General features: G+C 49.9%; 11 protein-coding genes across 11 annotated transcripts; 5 read left to right on the top strand and 6 right to left on the bottom strand.

Annotated features, from left to right (window-relative positions):
• Nucleotides 1-657: 657 nt before the first annotated feature.
• On the bottom strand, nucleotides 658-2773 carry erg6 (sterol 24-C-methyltransferase). The gene is made up of 3 exons (XM_032053012.1): nucleotides 2326-2773; nucleotides 2235-2269; nucleotides 658-2175 (listed from the first exon to the last, which is right to left on the bottom strand). Exons 1-3 carry the CDS (start codon nucleotides 2530-2532, stop codon nucleotides 1281-1283), a joined length of 1137 nt encoding a protein of 378 aa, XP_031919907.1. The 5' UTR covers nucleotides 2533-2773; the 3' UTR covers nucleotides 658-1280.
• A 325-nt stretch (nucleotides 2774-3098) lies between these two features.
• Nucleotides 3099-4596, top strand: slt11 (Pre-mRNA-splicing factor ECM2). The gene is made up of 2 exons (XM_032063217.1): nucleotides 3099-3469; nucleotides 3536-4596. The coding sequence occupies exons 1-2, from the start codon at nucleotides 3329-3331 to the stop codon at nucleotides 4547-4549; spliced, it is 1155 nt and encodes a 384-aa protein (XP_031919908.1). The 5' UTR covers nucleotides 3099-3328; the 3' UTR covers nucleotides 4550-4596.
• Nucleotides 4597-4791: 195 nt separating this feature from the next.
• On the bottom strand, nucleotides 4792-5269 carry BDV38DRAFT_276915 (LYR motif-containing protein; the record flags this gene model as incomplete). Its single annotated transcript, XM_032058361.1, has 3 exons — nucleotides 4792-4886; nucleotides 4965-5141; nucleotides 5197-5269. 3 exons carry the CDS (start codon nucleotides 5267-5269, stop codon nucleotides 4792-4794), a joined length of 345 nt encoding a protein of 114 aa, XP_031919909.1.
• A 342-nt stretch (nucleotides 5270-5611) lies between these two features.
• BDV38DRAFT_232135 (putative ribosome associated DnaJ chaperone Zuotin) lies at nucleotides 5612-7454 on the top strand. The gene is made up of 3 exons (XM_032053013.1): nucleotides 5612-5913; nucleotides 6008-6148; nucleotides 6218-7454. Exons 1-3 carry the CDS (start codon nucleotides 5761-5763, stop codon nucleotides 7259-7261), a joined length of 1338 nt encoding a protein of 445 aa, XP_031919910.1. The 5' UTR covers nucleotides 5612-5760; the 3' UTR covers nucleotides 7262-7454.
• Nucleotides 7455-7786: 332 nt separating this feature from the next.
• Nucleotides 7787-9472, bottom strand: BDV38DRAFT_276917 (amino acid permease/ SLC12A domain-containing protein; the record flags this gene model as incomplete). The annotated part of the gene is made up of 1 exon (XM_032058362.1): nucleotides 7787-9472. One exon carries the CDS (start codon nucleotides 9470-9472, stop codon nucleotides 7787-7789), a length of 1686 nt encoding a protein of 561 aa, XP_031919911.1.
• A 611-nt stretch (nucleotides 9473-10083) lies between these two features.
• BDV38DRAFT_289676 (flavin-containing monooxygenase) lies at nucleotides 10084-11772 on the top strand (the record flags this gene model as incomplete). The annotated part of the gene is made up of 1 exon (XM_032061311.1): nucleotides 10084-11772. One exon carries the CDS (start codon nucleotides 10084-10086, stop codon nucleotides 11770-11772), a length of 1689 nt encoding a protein of 562 aa, XP_031919912.1.
• Nucleotides 11773-12996: 1224 nt separating this feature from the next.
• On the bottom strand, nucleotides 12997-13596 carry BDV38DRAFT_276919 (uncharacterized protein; the record flags this gene model as incomplete). The annotated part of the gene is made up of 1 exon (XM_032058363.1): nucleotides 12997-13596. The coding sequence occupies one exon, from the start codon at nucleotides 13594-13596 to the stop codon at nucleotides 12997-12999; it is 600 nt and encodes a 199-aa protein (XP_031919913.1).
• Nucleotides 13597-14151: 555 nt separating this feature from the next.
• On the bottom strand, nucleotides 14152-14958 carry BDV38DRAFT_276920 (serine hydrolase FSH; the record flags this gene model as incomplete). The annotated part of the gene is made up of 1 exon (XM_032058364.1): nucleotides 14152-14958. The coding sequence occupies one exon, from the start codon at nucleotides 14956-14958 to the stop codon at nucleotides 14152-14154; it is 807 nt and encodes a 268-aa protein (XP_031919914.1).
• Nucleotides 14959-15145: 187 nt separating this feature from the next.
• Nucleotides 15146-16372, top strand: BDV38DRAFT_266975 (isopenicillin N synthase family dioxygenase; the record flags this gene model as incomplete). Its single annotated transcript, XM_032056506.1, has 2 exons — nucleotides 15146-15155; nucleotides 15369-16372. 2 exons carry the CDS (start codon nucleotides 15146-15148, stop codon nucleotides 16370-16372), a joined length of 1014 nt encoding a protein of 337 aa, XP_031919915.1.
• A 1790-nt stretch (nucleotides 16373-18162) lies between these two features.
• BDV38DRAFT_266976 (D-isomer specific 2-hydroxyacid dehydrogenase family protein) lies at nucleotides 18163-19336 on the top strand (the record flags this gene model as incomplete). The annotated part of the gene is made up of 2 exons (XM_032056507.1): nucleotides 18163-18527; nucleotides 18598-19336. The coding sequence occupies 2 exons, from the start codon at nucleotides 18163-18165 to the stop codon at nucleotides 19334-19336; spliced, it is 1104 nt and encodes a 367-aa protein (XP_031919916.1).
• Nucleotides 19337-19492: 156 nt separating this feature from the next.
• BDV38DRAFT_276923 (Zn(II)2Cys6 transcription factor domain-containing protein) lies at nucleotides 19493-21136 on the bottom strand (the record flags this gene model as incomplete). The annotated part of the gene is made up of 1 exon (XM_032058365.1): nucleotides 19493-21136. The coding sequence occupies one exon, from the start codon at nucleotides 21134-21136 to the stop codon at nucleotides 19493-19495; it is 1644 nt and encodes a 547-aa protein (XP_031919917.1).
• Between the last annotated feature and the right edge of the window lie 640 nt (nucleotides 21137-21776).

Here is a 21776-nt window from a genome sequence, read left to right on the forward strand (position 1 = left end):
CGGAAATTTAACCCCAGGACAATGCACCTGTATCCTGGAGGCACATTCTGATATTGAACACAACCCCAAGGGTCTATATTTTAAAGTAGGACGTTTAAAGCTTGTCCCCACTACAAAGGCCGAATGCCGATAGTACTAGAATTACCGGCGATCGGTGATTGCATCGGGTCACCGACAAGACTTCAATATGAACCTATCAAACACAAGTCCAATGCACACCTCGCTTTACTTCAAGACACTCAACCCTATTCAGATATACGAGAACTATAATAGATTTACAGCGCTTCCTTGGAGGGCTATAGTGGTTACACTTTTTCTCTTAGCTACTTTGCTCCGGATACCTTTGAGCTGGTACTGGCCGTACCTAATCGACCTACATAATAATATGTGAGATCCTATCGGGTCTGTATGACAATATTAAAATAAAGCGTCCGAGTAGCACAAAATTTGGGAAGGTGAAGAGGTTAATATAGTCGAATGTACACGTTGGGAGGGAGTAATTCTAGCACATTTACCAGGATACATTGCTAAGTATATATATTTTTTAGTGCGACAGCTATGGATCTAGGACCACACTGCACAGATAACCATGATAAAGCTAGTTTGAGGTCAATCATCTCTCGACTTGGAGGTCAATAAGTCTATTACTTCTTTAACTATCGTTTGACAATTATCACACCCATAGCTGCATGGGTTTTCAACCTCTGGGGTTTAATAGTGGTGTATATACGTACACCACTCGCTGGGTTAAGCACACTGAAATTTTACAAACACATGGTCCAAGCGCCCTTCAAGCACGAGCTCCGTTGCAAAAGTCGGTACAAAAGGTATAGCTTGCAAAGTATCCTCAGTTTCTCGATACGGGTGATGGACATTATTTTTGGTAGGAATTGGTAGTTTTAGACGAAGCGTGCCCGTACATGAAGATCTCTATTCAACACACGATAAGGAATTTTGCTGCGGCAGACCGACGGCTATTGAAACACATTTTGCTAGAGAACAAGGAAATACGAAATCAAAAAGATCATCACCATGGCGCATTCCCAGCAGTGACTCGTAGAATGTCCGCCAACTCGGACAACACATGAGATGAAAACAAAAAACATAGCGTCCCACGGCGGTGTGTAATAATAATAATGACAAGGCGAAGAAAAGTAAGTCAACCATGGAATACATGACACCGGATTAAAGGGAATACTCCGCCACGTCTGTAGGTGGGATGCTGGTACGAAAGAGGTATTTGTACAGACGTTTCACATAATGCAAATTCTAAGAAGCATTTACTCGGGCTTGCGTCCAACCATCAGGTACATGGGGGTGAAGAGCTTCTTCTCACCACCCGCCACGAGGCAGTCTCCTGCCAACGCCAAGCTGTCGGCGGTCTTCTGGGTACCCTTAGGGGCGAGTCCAACAGTTTCCAAAGCGCCGACGAAGCGATGGGCGATGCCACGACCCCACCACGTCATGCGGGCAATGGTGAAGAAATCCCAAGGCGAGGTCATGTGCTTGAACGATCCGGCAAGAGGGTAGTACCAAGGGATAGCGTCGGGACGGTCAGCCAGATCTTCATTGTGAAGGACTTCGAAGCCGGCGTTCTTGAAGGCCTGAAGACCCTCAGACACCTTGACCATGTTGGAGATACCATCTCCCTGTTCAATACCCAGACGGATCTTGCGGTGCTCAGCGTTATCGTTATCATATTCGTCGGTCATAAGCCATTCATAAACACCGAACACACCACCGGGCTTCAGCACACGGAAAATCTCCTTATACACACCCTCGAGCTCAGGAGCATGGCATGTAGCCTCGATGGCATAGACAGCGTCGAATGAGTTATCGGGGAAGCTCATTTGCATGAAGTCACCCTTAACGAAGCTCAATTTGTCGCTCAATCCCTCGCGCTCCGCATAGCGAGTGGCACGTTGAATCTGGTAATCATTGTTGTTGAATCCAACCACGTTGGCATCCGTAAATTTGCAGATCTCACGTGCGGGACCGCCAACACCGCAGCCGACATCGAGGACCTTCATACCACTCTTAATTCCCATGGTGTGGGCTAGATAGTGTTCATGACGGGCGATGGCCTGGTAAAAGGGCTCGCCCTGGGCAAAGCGGCAGAAATGGAAGGAGGTACCCCATCCGTATTCATACAAATCGGTCGCAAGGTTGTAGTAACTGAAGAATGTTTAGTAGGAGAGAAACCAGTGGTATGAAGCTGGGCTTGCAATACATACTGTCTGGTCAAGGTGGCATACTCCGCACGGCGGGCCTGTTGAGATAATTAGACCACATGTAGACGAGCTGTACGATTGAAGTAATCCTTACCGCGCGAATCTCCTCAGTCTCCTCGGCGGCATCCTTGTTGTCCCAGTGCTTGAAGTATTCATCAACTGCAGCTTTCTGCGCAGCGGCGTCCTTTCCTCCAAGCATGGCAGCGAAACCGCCCTGAGCCTGGGACGACTGTCCATGGAGGACGCGATTGAATTCAGCGTCACGAGTATGGTTCTCTTGTTCCAAAGTAGCGGGAGCCATGGTTAAAGGCAATTGGCTTCAGGCGTGTTGAAGGTTTAAAAAAGGGGTGAAGTGGTGAAGACAAGAACTCAGCAGGATGGCAATGACAGAGCGGGAAACTTCTGAGTGATTTATACACGAAGCAAAGAAAGGAAGGAAGAAGCCAAGTAGCCGGATAGGCAACAGAAAAAGAGAGACAAGAATGAGAAAAGAAGAGGTCAAAAATAGAGCAGCGAAATAAATTCACAGAGCAAAACAAGATCGACGGAAAGAAAGGAGACGGAATTGCGACGATTTGACACTTCCCCTGCCAATCAGCTGGCCAGCCAACCTCGCTGCGGGAGGCTAGACCGAAAGGAGCCATCCGGGGTTCTGGCCCTTGAGCCGGAAGGATGTTATTCCGACACGGCGTTAAACCCCTTCGAGCAGTCGCATGTGAGAAACCATCGTATTCCGCGTATTCAATGTTGAAGGAGATTAAAATCCACATTGATTTGATGTTACAAGCTGCTGGTGGACCCTGAGCAACGTTCGCTTGGACACTTAATCTTCAATAATAGATTCTTATCGATGGAGCTCCCCACATACGCATTTACCTCGAAATTTTCCAACTTCTCTGGGCCGTCCAATCTATCACGTGGGATTCCAGCATTATGTCAGCACAATAGCCACATACGCCACACCCCAGCCACAGTTGGAAGAAACGCTGCTATCGATAATCATCATTCTTTTGCCGGTCATTGAACGCCACCAACACATCACATCCTCCTTGCTCTGGGCCCCCGCACCATTTGAGCTAGGACAATAGCACATCAATATGCCTCCTCCGCAGATTAAACAAGACTTGAACCGATCAGGATGGGAAACAACCGATTTTCCCTCCGTGTGCGAAACTTGCCTGCCCGATAATCCGTACGTGCAGATGCTGAAGGAGGACCATGGCGCAGAATGCAAAATCGTAAGTTGGCTCCGCGTGTTGATTACGTCTACAATACTTTGAATGCTATGCTAATTGATGGAAAAGTGCACTCGCCCTTTCACCATATTCCGCTGGAAGGCGGACCGCACGGCACGCACCAAGAGAACGGCGATCTGCTTAACCTGCGCGCGTCTGAAGAATTGTTGTCAGTGCTGCATGCTCGATTTGTCGTTTGGGCTGCCAATCGTCGTCCGTGATGCTGCGCTGAAGATGGTTGCCCCGGGCCCGGAAAGCACAATCAACCGTGAATACTATGCGCAGGAGCACGAGAAGGAAATCGAAGAAGGGCGCGGTGCGGTCGAAGCGTATGAGAAAACAGACGAGAAAGCGCGTGAGCTGCTCAGGAGACTAGCAAACAGCGAACCCTATTATAGAAAGCCCCGTCAAATCGAGGCTCCGCAGGATGAGGAGAGCGAGAAACTGTCAACAAACGCGCCGGTGGTACATAGCCGTTATGGCAATGGCCCTGGACCCATCCGTACGACCGAGAGCAGGAGGGGGACGCCCTTACCAGGAAGAGGACGGGGAAGTATGCGTGGTGGGCGTGGAGGCCGTCCGTTCCCCGGCACGGCTCAACTGCCGCCCTCCCAAGAGGATATTCTCCCACCCGCGGATCCAAATGTTACGTCCCTCTTTGCCACTGGTGTTGAGGATGACCTTCCCGAGCATACTTTGCGCACCTTCTTCTCGCAGTTTGGACAGCTCCGGTCGTTGGTCTGCTCTCATCGCGCCCACTCTGCGTTTATAAACTTTGCTACTCGCGAAGGTGCAGAGGCGGCTGCCCAGCACTGTCAGGGTAAGGCTGTCATTCAAGGCTGTCCATTACGGATTCGTTGGGGAAAGCCTAAGCCATTGGATAACATGGACCGTGATGAGCGTATGAAGTACGCCCGCGAAGGTCGCTCGGCCGCGACAACCGCGAGAGCCTCGGGCTCAGGTAACAAAGCGATCACTGCTGCTGGTGAAGATCTTGGCAAACAGGAGAAATCCCGGAGTTACGCTGTCGCCCCGCCCCCAGGTAGTGGTGAGGTTCAGTATACCAGCTTGTCTGGTGATTAGTTGCATGTTGACATGTCCACAACTTCTCGTCATATTGCTCATTGGAATCAGGAGGCATTACTTGTATGTTTAAAGCAGGCGTTGTGATGTGTGTCTATTTCTCTTTTGTTACGTTTATATCTTCAATCGAAATACCCCAGAAGACGCCAAAGGAGAGAAAAGTTGGGTATACTATAATACAATGCAAAAATGCTGGTGTTATCATGTCCGTCCTTTGTAGGAAGCTCTCACGCAGCGACAACCTATGCGGAACAAGCCTTATGAATCTTGATGTCCTTGCCCGCATGCTTAATCGAATCATTGTCACCACGCTCGATATCATCGTGAATCCGGAGTTCTAGAGAGTCGCAAGGGTTAGCCTCCGTCTATATCCGACACATGGAAAGTACTGTGCAAATAATCGGGTACAACATACCCCACTTCGCGGCTTCATTTCCCTCCTCTTTCACTCCTTGCACAATGTTGTGCTTCAAGATGTTTGCCACTTCAATGGCATGGTTGATCTGCATGGGCGTATCGATGCCTACGCGCTTATGTTCATCGAACTGACGGCGCGCCTCCTGGCGAGCGGCGAGGAGTACACGAGTGTCCTCTGTGAGAGCAATGGTTAGCGTTTAGAAAGTGTTATCACCAAGTCCAGTACCGACCATGGAAAGCAATGCGGGTAGCGCGGAGAATCTGACGGTAAGCGCCGCGGGCTGAAAGGGCCGGGGCAGTCATTTTGTTATTTATAGAGTATTATGAGTCGAAAGCTGGTCGGAGAAAGATTTTAATTGTCTTATATTGTTCTCCGTGTCAAATCCCGGCCTTTGCGGCGTTCGCAGTATCGGTTCAAGATTTTGGCGATAAAGGAATTGAGTCGATGTGACAACACGGATAGTCAGCCGAAGTGACAAAGACGAAATTTTCTTATAGACGAATGTGATAGCTGAGAAAATAAGGTTAGAATCCGGGATAAGAAGTTGCAAAAAGGATATAATTCTTCGTTCCTAACCTGGTCAGTCAATCCATGGCCTTCGATGACCTCCGAAACACCCGCCGCCTGATTGGCAGTTCCGAAAGCGGGAAGTCGGGGCAGAAAAAAAGAAAAATCAGGCTCTCAATTTTCTGCCATCGGCCCCCCATTCTTATCGCTAGCACACAACTTTGGGTATCTTTCCCTCCTAAATTCCCCGAAGCACATCCAAGTTAATTGCTTCGATTTAGACAAAATGACTACTGTTCAAGTCGTCAACGTCTCTTTGCCCGCCCTTTCTGAGGGCTGGTCCGCCGAGAATAACTTCAAGGCCGTTGGCACTCTCTCTGGTGCTACCCAGAGGAACTTGGAGGCTGTTGGCCCTCACTTCTTGGCCCACGCTCGTAGAGTATGTGCTCCTGTATTCCATTTCGGTAGTTGGGCTCCTGGCGGTTCTCACTATTGGATATTGATATATTGAATCGGTGCTAACAATCCTCTAGAAGCGTCACCACCGCACTTTCTCTGAGGATGAGAGAATCCAGGCCCAGCAGAACGTCAAGAAGACTGAAGAGGAGGATGATGGCGAAATCTCCGAGGACGAAGACCCCATGATGTTATCTCGGGATGCTAAGGACTGGAAGGTATGTCCGATGACCTCGCTACGGATGGACATTTGAAAGCTTCAAAGATTCTAAACATCTCTTTCACAGAGCCAAGATCACTATGCCGTCCTTGGTATTACCAAGTACCGTTGGCGCGCCACCCCCGAGCAGATCAAGCGTGCCCACCGCAAGAAGGTTCTCCGTCACCACCCCGACAAGAAGGCCGCCCTGGGTGACCGTGATGAGAACGACAGCTTCTTCAAGTGTATCCAGAAGGCCCACGAAGTGCTCTCGGACCCCGTCAGGCGTCGTCAGTTCGACTCCGTCGATGAAGCTGCCGATGTTGAGCCTCCCACCAAGAAGGAGGCTGCCAAGGGTAACTTCTACAAACTGTGGAACCGTGTCTTCGAGTCCGAGGGTCGTTTCTCCAAGATCCAGCCCGTTCCTAAGCTGGGCGACGACAACAGCACCTTCGAGGAGGTCGACAACTTCTACAACTTCTGGTACAACTTCGACAGCTGGCGTACCTTTGAATACCTCGATGAGGATGTGCCCGATGACGGCGAAAGCCGTGACCAGAAGCGTCAGACCGAGAAGAAGAACGCCAACGCTCGCCGCAAGCGCAAGGTTGAGGACACTGCTCGTCTCCGTAAGCTCGTAGACGACTGTGCTGCTCAGGATGAACGTATTAAGAAGTTCCGCAAGGCTGCTCGTGCCGACAAGGACAAGAAGCGTCTCGAGAAGGAAGCCGAGGCTAAGCGTCTGGCTGAGGAGAAGGAGAAGGCTCGTCTGGAAGAGGAGCAGCGTAAGAAGGATGCCGAGGAGGCCGCTAAGGCTGAGCGTGAGAAGGCCAAGAAGGCCAAGGAAGCCGCTAAGAACGCTACTAAGAAGAACAAGCGTGTTGTCAAGGGCTCCGTCAAGGAGGTCAACTACTTCGCTGATGGCGAGGCTTCCGCCGCTCAGGTCGACTCCGTCCTGACCGACGTTGAGCTTATCATGAGCAAGATTGATGCTGAGGAGCTTGCCGGTCTGGCTGAGCGTCTTACTGCTGCTGGCAAGGATGCTGCTGCTGTCAAGAACGTTTACGCTGAGGAGGCTAAGAGGCTGGTTGGTGCCGGTAAGCTCAAGGACGGCGAGACCAAGAACTTCTAGAGTACTCATCTAGAAGGTACGACTTTGTTATGAACATAATGCGTCTCTAGCACACGGTTCTTTGCTAGAGATACTCGTCCAGCGATCTGGCGCATAGCTTAAAAAAAAACGCATGATCACGATCTATAGATAGATAGATTTGGTTTTCAAAAGACTAATGGAGGCAACGATTCTGATGCATCTTATACTTTCATTCTAGCTAGCGATCATACCATGTTATAGACCCACCTCCATTGATAGTTACCATTATCTCGTAATTGCCTTTCTAGAGCACCTACAACAGTTCCAAAGTGGTAGAGACATGTAACCCCTTTTTCCTTTCAACAAGCCCCAAACCTCCCAAAGAGCATACATTAGATTCGATACCGACAGAACTTACCGCTATAATATGTCATCTAGCTAATTCAATAGAACTGGCACAGAATTGCACATCCATTCATTAATCTCATAGCTCGTTATACAAAATAAAAGAAGTATACTAAGACCTAACGTAAATATCACATCAAGGAACTGACTCCACATAAGTCACGACCATAGCAAAGAAATCTTCCTCCAGAACACATTCGGCGTGCCATTCTTCTCCCTCTTAATAGCGTCCATTCTAGCCCACGTCTCAGCCTCAGCATTAACTTCGTCAACACCAGATCTCAAGTCCACATCTTCTGAGTTATATACCCAAGGAGCCTTCCGGCCCACTGTCAACTTATGTCCAAAATAAAAAACCAAGAAAAGCGGAATCCCAAGATAAGCCGTCAAGAACCCACTGGCCGAAAACCGACCGGGAAAGAATACAGTAAACCCATTACATAACAACAGGATTGTAAAAACGAAGAGACAAACCCACGCCGCAACGGGCTGGATATGCGAACGATAAGGCAAAACGATACCCTGAGCATTGCAGGCCTTCCGGAACCGAAGAAAGATAATGCAGCACATGAGCCAGGAGGTATATCCTGATGTATTGGTGAGACTGACGAACCAGTTGAAGACCTCCCCTGCCTGGGAGCCGGCATTGAGGTAGGCTAGCAGACTGAAGCAGCTACTGCCCAGGACGGCGTATATGGGTAAGCCGTAGCTGTTGCAGCGGGTGAAGATCTTGGGTGCGTTGCCTGCCACGGCGAGGGAGTAGAGCGCTCGGCTCGACATGTATAGGTAGGCGTTACCGGCGGACCAGGCACTGGTGAGGATGCAGGCATTGATGATGGAGGGGAGGACAGCGATGCCGGCGTTGCGGATTGCGATGACCCATGGCGATGCGTTGGCGTCGCCGGTGTTGGATGTGAGGCCTTCGGCGTTTGAGGGACAGGTTACACCCATGGAGAGGGTGCCAAGGATGTAGAAGACGACCAGTCGACCGAAGTATCGGCGGGATGCTTTGGGGAGGTTCTTGCGTGGATTCCGCATTTCTCCACCCGTGAATACCATCAGCTCTGGTCCGAAGAAGAAGGAAAAGCCGGACCAGACCCAGACGTAAAGAAAGGAGGTGAAGCGGCCGCCGCTTCCAGTGACTATATAAGCATTCGTTGCGCCAGGGTCATTCCAATATCTGAATCCAAGTCGATCATGAGTGGGTGCTCCGCCGAGCATGATGACAAGGGATAAGATGATCATCCCGATTATCATGATTACTTTGATGCCTGCAAACCAGAATTCGGCCTCTGCGTAGACACCCACTGGACAGAGGTTGAGGCCTACGATGACGACCAAAAGGACGGTAACCCATACGGCGATATGAACATTGTTTGGCCAGTAGTTGATCACAAGGCTGGCAGCGGTGATTTCGTATGCGACGATGATCCCGAACGAGTAGAAGTAGAGCCAACCTAAGGCAAAGCCAAGAGATGATGAGACGTAGCGGCTACAGTAGTATGCAATCGAGGACCCCGGGATGGGAAGGTACGTGCTCATCTCAATCACTGCAGTGAATACGCCGTAAACAAGAAGGGACATAAGTCCATAGGCAAGTAGGAGGAAGCCTGGTCCCCCAATTGCAAGCGCCTGGCCAGCACCAACAAAGAAGCCCGTGCCAATGGCACCGCCGATGGCCATCATTTGGGCATGGCGAGACTTGATGTTTCTTTTTGTTCCAGCCCGTTCAGCATACTGGAACTGCTGGCCAGCTGAGCAACTTTCAACTTTTCCAAGATCAAGGGCGTCTTTCTTCCCAGCACTGTCCTCAGTAGAGTGTGGTGGGTCAGTGGTCTCAACCATTGTGAGGGATGCATACAATACTTCTAGTGAAGAGATAAAAAAAAAGGAGAAATCGGTGTAAAAGAATCTACAAAAGACTGTTCGTAGAACTGGGCTACGCCGTGACTTAAATCCAATCTACTAGTCTGGGCATGATAGTAATCCTCATTCTTGTACTGATACGAGACGTGGCTTATCATGAGGGCAGCATTCTTATTGCTGGCAATAATGTTGTTTGATAGGGTATGACTTCTAAGACCTTCCCTATACTCTCATATCAACGCCATTTGATTGCCAAGTGGCCAATCAAAAGTTAAGCTGCGTTGGGAAAGTCTCCGCATCCCGTGACTGCGTTGCCCTTCCTCTTTTGGCGAGTATGCGTCCTAAGAGCTGGTGTCGGATCTTTTCTCCACTTTCCCCAACCAAGGTCAGACGGAAAGTGAAGGAGATACTATCTTGTGGAAGCATGCGTCTACTCGAAATCGTCTGCCACATGATCACGTTGCTCACCGTGGACCGGGGGTAGAGGTAGAGTCCACATTATAAAAGATCACATATAGACCCCGCATTAACTGGCCATCTGGCAATTCACCATCTTCCACAAGGACATCAGTCAAACATACTCAGCAAAAATGGGTTCCATCGGAGCACGAGAGCAAAACTACGATGTGTTGATAATTGGTGCCGGCCTCTCGGGCATCTACAGCTTACACGAGGTTCGAAAGAATCTTCCCTCCTTGAGCGTCAAAGTCCTCGAAGCTGGAGAAGGCGTAGGAGGTACCTGGTTTTGGAATCGTTACCCAGGTGCCCGCTTTGACTCTGAAACCATATCCTATCAATTTTCATGGGATAAAGAACTCTTACAGGAATGGAACTGGAAAGACACCTTCTCCGCGCAGCCGGATACTCTCGAGTATATTGAGCGGGTTTGCGAAAAACACGACTTGTACAAAGATATTCAGTTCAATACTCGAATTAAGTCTGCGCATTGGCAGGATGCAGAACGTACTTGGCTTTTCGTGGATGAGGCCGGTTTCCACTATCGCGCACGCTTCTTCCTTAGTTGTTTGGGTGTTCTATCCAACCCGACTCTACCTGCGATCCCCGGTCTCAAAGACTTCCAGGGTCAGTCATTTCATACATCACGCTGGCCGAAAGATTTCGACATGAAGCGCGACTTCGCCAACAAGCGAATTGGTGTGATCGGCACAGGAGCAACCGGGATTCAGACCATCACGGAAACAGCTAAAGAGCCCAGTATCAGGTCGCTCACCGTGTTCCAGCGAACTGCGAGTTGGTCTGCCCCGCTGCGAAACATGAAGATTACGCCAGAGCATATGGAGAAAATCAAAGCTGAATACGATGCTACCTTCCAGCGGTGTGCCTCAACACCGACCGGCTTCCTGCACAAGCCCGACCCTCGCAAGTCTTCCGAAGTGTCGCACGAAGAGCGCGTCGCATTATGGGAGAAGCTCTATGCTGAACCTGGCTTCGCCAAATGGCAAGGGGCGTTCTGCGACACGTACACCGATCGTGAAGCGAATAGGCTATACTCCGAGTTTATGGCGAACAAGATTCGAGAAAGAGTGCATGATCCCGTTGTAGCGGATAGCCTAATTCCCAAAAACCATGGCTTCGGTACGCGACGGGTGCCACTGGAGAGTGGATACTTTGAAGCATTCAATCAGCCAAATGTCCATCTCGTCAATTTGCAAAAGACGCCTATTGAGAGAGTCACTCCAAATGGGATCCTCACTTCGGACGGCAAGGAACATGAGCTGGATATTCTGGTATACGCGACCGGCTTTGATGCAATCACTGGTGCCTTTAATGCTGTTGAGTGGCATGGAAAGGATGATCGGCCACTCATCGCTAGTAGTGACAGTGAAACAGGGAAGCGTGCTGTCTGGCTTGACCATCGGCCTTATACTTATCTTGGGCTCATGGCTCCTTCGTTCCCGAATATGTTTATGGTGCTGGGTCCACACCAACCATTTGGAAACATTCCACGGAGTATTGAACATTCCGTTCAGGTTGTGAATCAGCTATTGCAGTTCTGCCACAATGAGGGTTACACATTAGTTGAGGCAACTGAAGAAGCCGCAGACAGGTGGACCGAGCATGTAATCGAGTGTAGTAAGGGTGCATTGTCGAATGAGATCGATAGTTGGATGACTGGAGTGAACACGAACGTCCCCGGGAAAACCGTTCGGAGTGTGGCCAGATATGGAGGGAGCGCAATTGAGTATCGCAAGCGATGCCAGCAGACTCGAGCAGTTGGTTGGGAAGGGTTCAGATTTGCACGAGGTTATACACTTTAAGTATATGTTCGCAAATGGTGCATCCTTTTTCTTTTCCCAATTAGACCTTATCTTCTTTCCATTCTTCTCTGTGTTTTGTGGTTTTCTCAGTAATGCTAGAATGATACATTCTGAAATTCTGTCTTCAATGAGCATTTGGTAATCAGTATTCGAATAGTACTATAGGCCAAATGGTTTGATTATCCAGACTCTATATTTTACACCCGTTATGTTTGCCTTGGCCAAGCTAGTGATATTGTCGCCCCTTGATATCAACTACTATAATACAAACGTATAGAGGAGGGCATAGAGAATGCTCTAATGAAGAAGTATATCTGTCTACAGTATGGAAATGTTAAATATACTGCTCTCCTAGGCTTATAATTCAGGTTGATTAAAGTATATATGACTTTTTAAATTAATAGTGCAACTACGCTGCGCTCACCTCACCCTCTTAGGTGTGATTCAGACATACTGGCGCGGATGCACTACAGTTGTCTCTCGAACTCAGCCCGCGATAATTCAGCAAAAAGATCCCAAAGCTCAACCTATCATGCAGTCCCTGCGATCAAGCAAATAACTACAAGACGGTCTTTTTGGCCGGGGGAGGAGGGGTGTGGGGGAACAAAGGCTAGCTCGCCTGGTGGTGTAGTTTCGGGATATGGCAGTGACAGTTGGAGTCATCTCAAAAACAAAAAAAAATAAAATAAAAATAAAACATTGGCCTCGGCCATTGGGATTCTATCCATTCCTCCTTAGACCGCAAAGCCTTTTCCTATCTACCTTGCGGAAGTTTTGTTTCCGGCGGCTAAAGTGCAACTGGTACTCCGGCCTTAGCTGCTCTCAGTTCAGTTTCCCCGAAACAACTACCAAAGTATTAGACCCCAATACCAAGTAGAGCTGTCTGCCCATGGCCTTGGTCTGGTAGTTAAGGTACGCGGGTGTCTAGGCGTGGGTTTACTTTGGGAAATTGATGATGTGATCGAGTGCTCTCAGCTGCTTGCCACATTCATGACAGATGAAAAAAAACTGCGTTAATTTTATAATATCCCTCAAAACCCCACGACATAATATACTAGTTTCGCGATATCTGCATGTAAAATCATTCATATTGCAATTTACCTACATCTAATTGGCTGGCCAAAGGACCACAACAGGCCTTTATGTCCTGCTGTTGGGGGCCCTGACTAGAGACCATCGTGGATGTTCTTGCGTCTGTTTCAATCAAGAATAGACAGAAAGTCCTTACTTTGCACCATTTTGCTCCTGAGCTATCTGGGCTCTCCTCTCCGTCAAGTGTCCCATCATCTCATTCAGCTTGAGCGTGTCACCGGCCACAATGGACATGGACATGTAACTCTTCCCCTTGAGGAACGAATCCCATGATACCGAGAAAGACGTTGCACGCCCACCTGTACCGTTTGATGCCATTTCGGCATCGACCATTCCCCCAATTGCCATGGCTTGTCTCACAGTTTTGGCACTGTTCGTCGCCAAGCTCTGTAGGGTACCGGAATGGCTCGCGGTCATCGCCCCTAGCAACCCGGTACATAGACCAGCTGCAACTGATTCCTGCATGAAGTTGGCTGGAAGCAGGAACGTGGACGGCGATGTGCTTCCAGCATTGAATTCGTCCACAAACCTTTTCAGCAATGGCTTGCCATCGAAAGTTTTTAGTTGAGAGACATTTTTGGTAACGACATCCCACAAGTCTGGCAGCTCAGATAGACAGTCGAGAGCCCATCGATTGCTTGGTGTTGAATGAAGTGTATCTCGCAGGGTTTTGATGTCATCCACATCTAGTGATAGCACTTGTGGCCCAAATAAAAATACATTTTGTACCATATTTTGTGTTGGTGAGGGCTTCCGTCTGGCCTTAGGGCCCAGGAATATGGGTTCTTCCGGGGCCGGTAAGCGGGGGCCCACAACGCCGAGGAATTGGTAGTAGCTAGCTGAGATAGGCAAGAATGAGATCAAGCAGATGAAAAAGCTCCCCTTTCCACTCACTAAGATTTTGCTTCGCAAGAGAACGCATAGTATGATATTAAGAACTAAGGTCGTTTATCTGTAACTGGGAGCAATATGCACAAGAGAAGCTGTCTGGGAGAGACTGTAGGCGACTCCGTCAAGATATACTTCGTGACGCTGTCTTGGCACTCGGCCCTATCCTGGAGCTTTAGTCTTAAGTTACAAGTGCGATCACTCCTGTTAATCCCGTGATTCGCCGCGGACCTTGATGCTGGGAAGGACTAGACGGAGAAATTACAGTACATGGGGCTCGGCTGGTTCCAAGTGGAACAAACGCACCGGGCCGCGGCATCTCCAAGGCAGGGCAAAGCCAGTTCAAGAGACAGCTGTTGTGAAACATTATCCTTTATACCTTTATTACTATGACTACTTTTAAGTAGACAGTGTTGAGCTAGCTGCAAGATTACGAATCTGCTCCACGACTACCTTCACGCCCTTATGCTTCAGCGGTACTTGATGCGACCCATCCCACTCTACCAAACGCCTGCTCCGCGAGTCGCAAAAATTCCCAAATAGACTCCGGTGAAGCTCTAAGTCCTTGTCATTGATGCCGTGCACATGCAGTGTCCGAATACTCAGAATGTGCTTATTGCCATAAAAACTGCGCTTGTCGCTGTCCCTCTTGGGCCAGTCCGTAATTTGCGACGCATCTGGCAGGGTTGGATCCGGCCACACGTCGGGATCCAAAGAAACCAGAGGTGCTCGGCCGGCCACGAGGATGCCGAATTGAAAATTGAACATGTCGTCTTGATCAAGGCATTGTTGTCGAAGTTGTTGTCTATAGAGGATGCTAGCGGCTACTTTCGCGCCCTGATTGAATCCTAATATGCCGACCCATTCGCCAGTTACGCCCGCTCTAGTATCAGTAGCCATGGCATCCATCAACGCCCCATCTATTTGTTCAATTATGAAGTTCGCGTGCGCATGAGGCTGATCCGGTAGCCAGCGAAGCCAGCGACAAAACGGGCCCCATTCGCCGTAGGCCTGCGTGATATCGGGGCCCGCTTGAGACTCGAATGGTGCTTGAGCAAAGACGAGGCAATATTCTGATTTTAACTGCGCAACAATTCCACGACATTGGGCCCGAAAGATACGTGCGTTGGTTCCTCCGCCATGGAGACAAAGAATGCGAGGAAGATGGCGTGTAAGCTGGTCGGGCGCTGGCGCTGAATAATACATCGTGGCTGTTGAAGGTGTAATAATTGAGGAACATAGACTTCTTTCTATGTTATGCTCATTTTCTCTGTCGCATTTATGAACAATATTCGCAGAAACACATTCTAGGGCCCGCACCCTCAGTCGGGAAATATGAAGAGCGTCTCCTGCACCGTGATGCAGCCGTGCCCTCACTAATGGCCCGAGCGAAATGACCCGAAGTCTTGCCAAAATGGACTCAAATGTGGTGACATAGTGTTGAGGGATTAAAAATATAATACTTAGCAATAGCTTTACTACATGGGTGACCACATTGATCAGTTTGATTCCTCTATCTCAATTCGCACGTCAATTCGCATGTCAATTCCACAGTAGACCTATCACAAGTTATTCTGATAACAATTCACTCTCGGAGATAATGCCTTCCGTCCAAGAACTGCCAGACTTTTACCTGCCCCTCATAGACATTACACCTTTCATTGAGGATCCCAAGAGCGATGCCGCTCAGCAAGTTATCGACGACGTCCGGCGAGCATGTCGATCGACGGGTTTCTTCCAAATGAAAGGCCACGGCGTGTCCCCAGAGCTGCAAAAGCGAGTGTTTGAAGCCTCCGCCAAATTCTTTTCTATTCCTGCAGAGGGTAAACTTCGTCTGGATGCTAGAGAGAATCCTAGGTTTCGTGGCTATGATGCCATGGGCTCACAGTCCTACGAGACGGAGGAAGATGGGGACGGGGTCTTGCGAGATATCAAGGAGGGGTTTTTCATCTCCAAAGACGTACCCATGGGCCACCCTCGTGTCATCCAGGGCCGTTTCCTGGAAGGCCCTAATGTTTGGCCGCCGTCTGACGTTCTCGCGACCGCAGATTTCCGCTCCGTAACAGAAGAATACTATTCCGAGATGCTGCGGGTATCCCGCATCGGTTTTGACCTCCTCGCCGCCACACTGCCCTGTGGATCGTTTTGCTTTGACGATTTACAGGCCAACGATCCCATGTGGCTCCTTCGCCTACTACACTACCCGCCAACACCAGGTTCGCAGGGAACGGCCAAGATGCAGCTTGGTGCCGGTGAGCACACCGACTTTAGCGCCATCACCCTACTGGTGCAGGACGAGCATCCCGGGCTCCAGGTGAAAGACTACAAGACGGACCAGTGGGTTGGTGTGCCACCCAACCCAGATGTTTACATTGTCAACCTCGGCGACGTCATGTCTCTGCTCACCGGAGGCGAGTATCGCAGCAGCCTTCATCGTGTTTGGAACCAGAGCAGCGATGACAGGTATAGTATCGTATTCTTCTTTGATGGCAATCTGGATTCCAAACTCAAGCCACTCGACGGGCTTCAGGTGCAAGCAAAGTCATCTGCTGAGGTCATGACTGTTGAAGAGCATGTTAAGTATCGCATGACAGGGAGCTATAGTATCGTAAAGAACTAGCAAGAGCCACAGACTTTATGCGAATGACATCAATTCAATCACTTTCTGGTGATCGAATAATCAGGAAGCATATCCGGCTTCGCAGAACCCTGCTAAATGCGCCGCGGCCACTTTTGTAGATCCCTGTAGCGGATCCCACGTTGCATATGAAAGCCACCGAGAGATTCCAATTTCCCCGCCAAGGCCGTGGGATGAATGAATCGTCCCATCTCACTCGGTAGACAAAATAAGGAGCCGCAACCTCGCCTGTCGGGGAGAGAACACAGTGGGATGAAGGGCTACTTTTGGGAATTCCGAGCTGCCTTCTCGTGTCGTAATTGAGGCAGTAGCCAATAAATGAAAGTTGTCGGTGATAAGATGAGAAAGTATATGAGACTCGACCTTTTACGCTCAGTTGGGAGATTACAACGACTACATTGCCAATATTAGAATTTTATTCGCTGCGAAAGAGCCAGCATACAACCGCCCTTCCTCCAAATCTAACCGCCAGAACGATGAACAGCGTGCTACCATTTACTGTACGTCGGAGGTGCCCCCAGCTCTTGTCACAGGGAATTGTAACTAAACCTGGCCCATCTCATAGGTCGAGCAGGCAGCCATGGCGACGGAGTATTGCCAGGGCTTCTGACGGCATCAGCCCAGGCATGCAAGAGGTCTGGGAGTGGACTCGCGACAACTTTGACGATGCCGACAAGATGTCGTCGCTACTTCAGGGCGTGACAAACAAATTTCTTGCCCAGATTCTAATGCCAAAGAAAAGTATGTGCTACAGGGCCTTTTTCCTCTCGCCAAGAAAGTAAATTAACATGTTTTTCTTAGTCCTCGAAATTGGCAGCTACTCTGGCTTCAGCGCCCTCGCTTGGTACGAGGCAACCACCAAGCAAAAGTCTGAGATCATCACTCTCGAGATTGAGGAGCGCATGATTAATGCTACCAAGCGAACAATCGAGCGCAATAGCATGCAGGGCCGCGTTACTCTGCTCGAAGGGCCTGCGCAGGACACGCTCAAGACTCTCAATGGGACTTTTGACATTGTCTTTGTTGACGCCGACAAGGAAGGCTACGAGGGCTACGTCCGCACCATCCTGGATAAGAAGCTGCTGTCTTCCCATGGTATCATTATCTGTGACAACGGTCAGTTAAGCCAAATCGTTGAAGAGGAAGAGAAAATGGAAAGAAATATTGAAAGCACATAACATTGACTGACCTTATGCTTGCCTAGTCTTTTCTCGCGGTCTTGCGATTGACCCTAACGCTGGCCCCCATCTTCGCAAGGATCTTGTCCCCTACTGGATCGAGTGTGGCAAGGCCATGCGCAAGCTCAGCGAGTTCTGCAAGAATGACTCCCGCGTTGACTCGCTCGTTTTGCCGCTGTACGATGGCATGTCGATTCTCAAGTGGAAGCAATGAGCACATGCACGAGTTGCGGCTGGAAGTATTGTCGTAGGCCGCACATATGCCGCAATATAGGAAATTAAAATTGACCAATATCTTGTATGCTTAATTCTTTCTCTCTAAAGCCGCTTGGTGGAGCAAAATTGTAAACGCAGTAGATGCGTTCGAATTCTTGTGGAGGACTCGTGTTTGTAAACGAGCGCCGCGGCGCATTCTATGCACCGGTCAGATTTTATGACAGCCTTCGGCTCATTATCCAAAGACGAAAAAGCCTAATATAAATCAGACACCCTACTCGTCTCAACATAAAAACATTGGACTTTAACTCTGCGTCTTGTGGCATTGAAAGAAGCTAGCAATAGATAACCCGAGGGACAGCGTCATTGATACGAATAATGACACCTTCTTTTCTTCCACTGAACTCTGGACCTCCAGTCAGCAAGCTCTGCAAAGATGTGCTTTTAATTCAAATGCCCATTGAAATTCCAGCGGAGTGGAAGAGAAAGATGGAATCCAAGTACCCAGGGATCGAAATTCGGTCCAGGGTTCTGTGGTTAGAGCTAGGTCTGGAGGCAAACCAGATAGAACCGGAGCTTTGGAATGGCGTCACATTGACATGCCTCTACCTGACGCACCCGGAAGAACTAATGTCCAATGTGCGTTTTATACAGCTGACCTCAGCCGGCGTGGATCGATGGATCCATCACCAGAGGTACAACTCCCCGGACGTTGCATTTAGCACTGCAAGTGGCATACACTGGTAAGCAACCTTCCCCGTGACCTATCCTTTCCCCCGAAACTCTTCTCTCACACCAGTGTTTTCTACTTAGCCCTCAAATTGCAGAGTGGGTCATGTCAACTTGGATTATGAGAAATCACAACATCCTGCGCCACATAGAATCGCAAAGGGAGGGCACCTGGTCAGTTGTCAGAGCCGAGACAAGAGACTCTGCAGGCATGCGTATGGGCATTCTTGGATATGGTTTCGTCGGGCGTCAGTATGCACGTCTCGCCACGGCAATGGGGATGGAGGTATACGCCTTCACGCGAACGCCATACACCTCGGATAAGAAAGCCAAGAGTGACCACTACAGCGTTTTGGGTATGGGAGACCCGCACGGCCAGCTGCCCTCCAAGTGGTTTCATGGCGAGTCTAGAGATGCCGTCAACGAGTTCCTGCGCCAGGACCTGGACCTCCTAGTGCTCTGCCTGCCGCTGACCAAGGAGACCGAATATCTGCTCGGGCCGGAGCAATTTGCTATATTGGCACAGGGCAATAAGCGAATATTCATCTCCAATGTTGCGCGGGGCAGACTGATTTGCACAGAAGCCCTGATTGATGCACTGCACAAGGGAAAGATTTGGGGCGCTGCTGTGGACGTGACGGATCCTGAGCCGCTGCCTGAATCGCATCCGTTGTTTAGCGCCCCCAATGTGGTGATCACGCACCATGTGAGCTGGCAGAGTTCTAATAACTGGGATAGAATGCTGGATATTCTGGAGGCCAATCTGGATCGTTTGGATAAGGGTGAGAACCTTATTAACATCCCGGATAGAAAGCTTGGCTAATAAGATATCCCGGTCATAGACTCTGGAAGTTACATGGCCAAGATAGATGGATGGTGGAAAGCAAAACATTTTGTGATGCCACCATTCAAGAGAAGAACAATTGGACAGGTCTTAAAAGCACAGCAGAATAAACTATCTCGATGGCCGAACCCGATTTCACAACCTGTCTGTTGCCAAAAGCAGCCTGGCGCGCAGAAAATACGCCCTCTTGTAAATATCATCTGCCTTCTGTCGAGATATCATGCAATTCACGCCCTTCATTATTGTATCAGCTATCGTTTCAAGCTCAGCAAGTATAGAGAGAACATTGTCAATGTAATCCAAAATAAGGCGCTGTAGAAAGCTGGCCTTGACCACATCATCGACGAGGAAGCTACCAACCAGAAGAGACTGGTCAGTCCAGGGAAACTGGCGCTGGCTACGAGAGCTTGTGTCATCGGGCCTCCCATGTGGCAATGGTGAAGGCGGCTGTCGCGAATGCGACATGAGATGTCGTTGAGGGGCTGCAGCGATGGCGGCGGTCGTTGTGGAAGACCTTTGTTTGCGGTAGCCATTCGCGCTGCCTGAATTGTCTTTGGGTTGGCTTTGCTGCTTCTCAAAGAGGCACAGTAAGCTGTCTAGGGACATGTATATAATTATGAGCAAGTTTTGATTGCTGGGCATCCGCGTGCAGTGCCCGCAGTTAAGTGCCATGCGTAATTTGTGCTGGAGCTCACGGTCGATACACAGCAGGCCGTCTAGCGGCGCGGCCTCTGCCTGAGACAGGTCAAAGTCACCCAGCTTGGTCAACAGCCCGGAGAGGGCCTTGTAGCATGTTCCATCCAGCGAGCATGGCCTATTACCAGCGTGCTCTCGCGTGCTGGAGGCGACACACACAGTGCGCGCTCCCGACAGTGATGATGTATGGTGGCTGGACAAGGCCGTGGTCAGATCCGACGGGGGCGGGCTAGCCAGTCCATTATCTGCAATTTCCTCACAGACGCCGCTGATTGGCATAGCGGTCGATAGGGCGGAAAGACCGCTCATGAGAGTCGTCGGTGGCTTGTTTCGGGCTCGATGCGCGCAGTCGCTCGGTTGATGGGTGTCGAATGTGGTGGAGGGGGACGAGATGATGGATTCCAGCGGCAGGTGGCCTATCTCGTCCGTTTGTGAGCCAGCCATAGCGGTTGGTCCGATATCTCCATGGCTGTGATCCATTGCCAGGTCTGGCATGCTCGGCATCTCCCACATGCTCATATCCAGGTCTAGGTCCATATCTAAGGTGGAGAAGTCACTGGCACTGACGCCCATATCGAGATTTGCCACGGACAGCGCAGCATTCTGGCTTAGGTCTTGACATACAGCGTTGGTCATGGAATGCACGGCAGGTATTGCATCACCTAGCGCGGATGAGCATGCGGCCACTTCCGTCAGAGGCTGTTGCAGCCGTGCTGGTGAACAGGCCGTTGCCACTTCATTGGCGGTGGTAGCGTCCTGCGGTGGACGGTGACGATCGGGCGAGGCTTTCTGGGTGATGATATCGCGAGGAGAGCGGTTTTGCAATGAGTTACCAGTCGATAATCGGGTTGAAGCGGCCCTTTCACGCTGCGTCGCAGCATTGTTGACGTTGTTCTTGGGCGGGCGTCCTGTCCTCCTCAGTGGGCTGTATACGCACTTGACACCGCTCTGGCTGCACCGCCAGCACGAAGGCTTGCCTCGACTACATCGTACTTTTGAGAGCTGGCAGTTATCACATGCCGTACGCAGCTTGGGATCATTTGTTGTCGTTGCCGTGGTATCTGATCGTGCTGAATCTGTCATGGCGGTTTCAACAGAGGACTCTCGCTCTCGGGGCAAAACATCAACCGGGGGGGGGAGCTGTTAATAAGGGAATCAGGCATCACGTTTCATGATCTCGTATTTAGATGGGGGATCAGCAATCTGGAGCAGATTATGCGCGAAAGCGCACTATCTTACCCGTTTGAGATTTCCTAATCAGACACCTTATATATAGTATAGTGTATAGTGTGAGTTAATCATAGCTCATCGAGACTTTCTCGGCCTGGCGGCCCTTCGCCCATGCGGCCTGGTTAGTTTATGGGAGATCTGGCGACCTAGGATGAGACTCTATTTTCAATTGGCACGATATAATTTACGTGAACCGTTTGATATACCATGGCTCGCATCGGGACGCGCGGAAGGGGACATTCATCCCTGCACGGCGGGGTTACATGATTAGGCGATAGTATCGCTTCTTACAGCAAATCCGGCCGGCGATGCACGTCCATCCCTGTCCACTTGCCGTTGCACTGGCAGGCCCTTCTCGTATACCGCACACACCATTGCAGTGCCTCCATCATTTGGCGCTGAGAATGTATGGTGTGGACACCACGTTCCAAACGTGCCATGCGGTGGTCTGGGCGTGAAAGATCATATAGGGCTGGGCATCGGCTGCCAAGCC

The sequence above is a fragment of the Aspergillus pseudotamarii genome, assembly GCF_009193445.1.
Source record: "Aspergillus pseudotamarii strain CBS 117625 unplaced genomic scaffold BDV38scaffold_1, whole genome shotgun sequence".
Classification (NCBI taxonomy): Eukaryota; Fungi; Ascomycota; class Eurotiomycetes; order Eurotiales; family Aspergillaceae; genus Aspergillus; species Aspergillus pseudotamarii.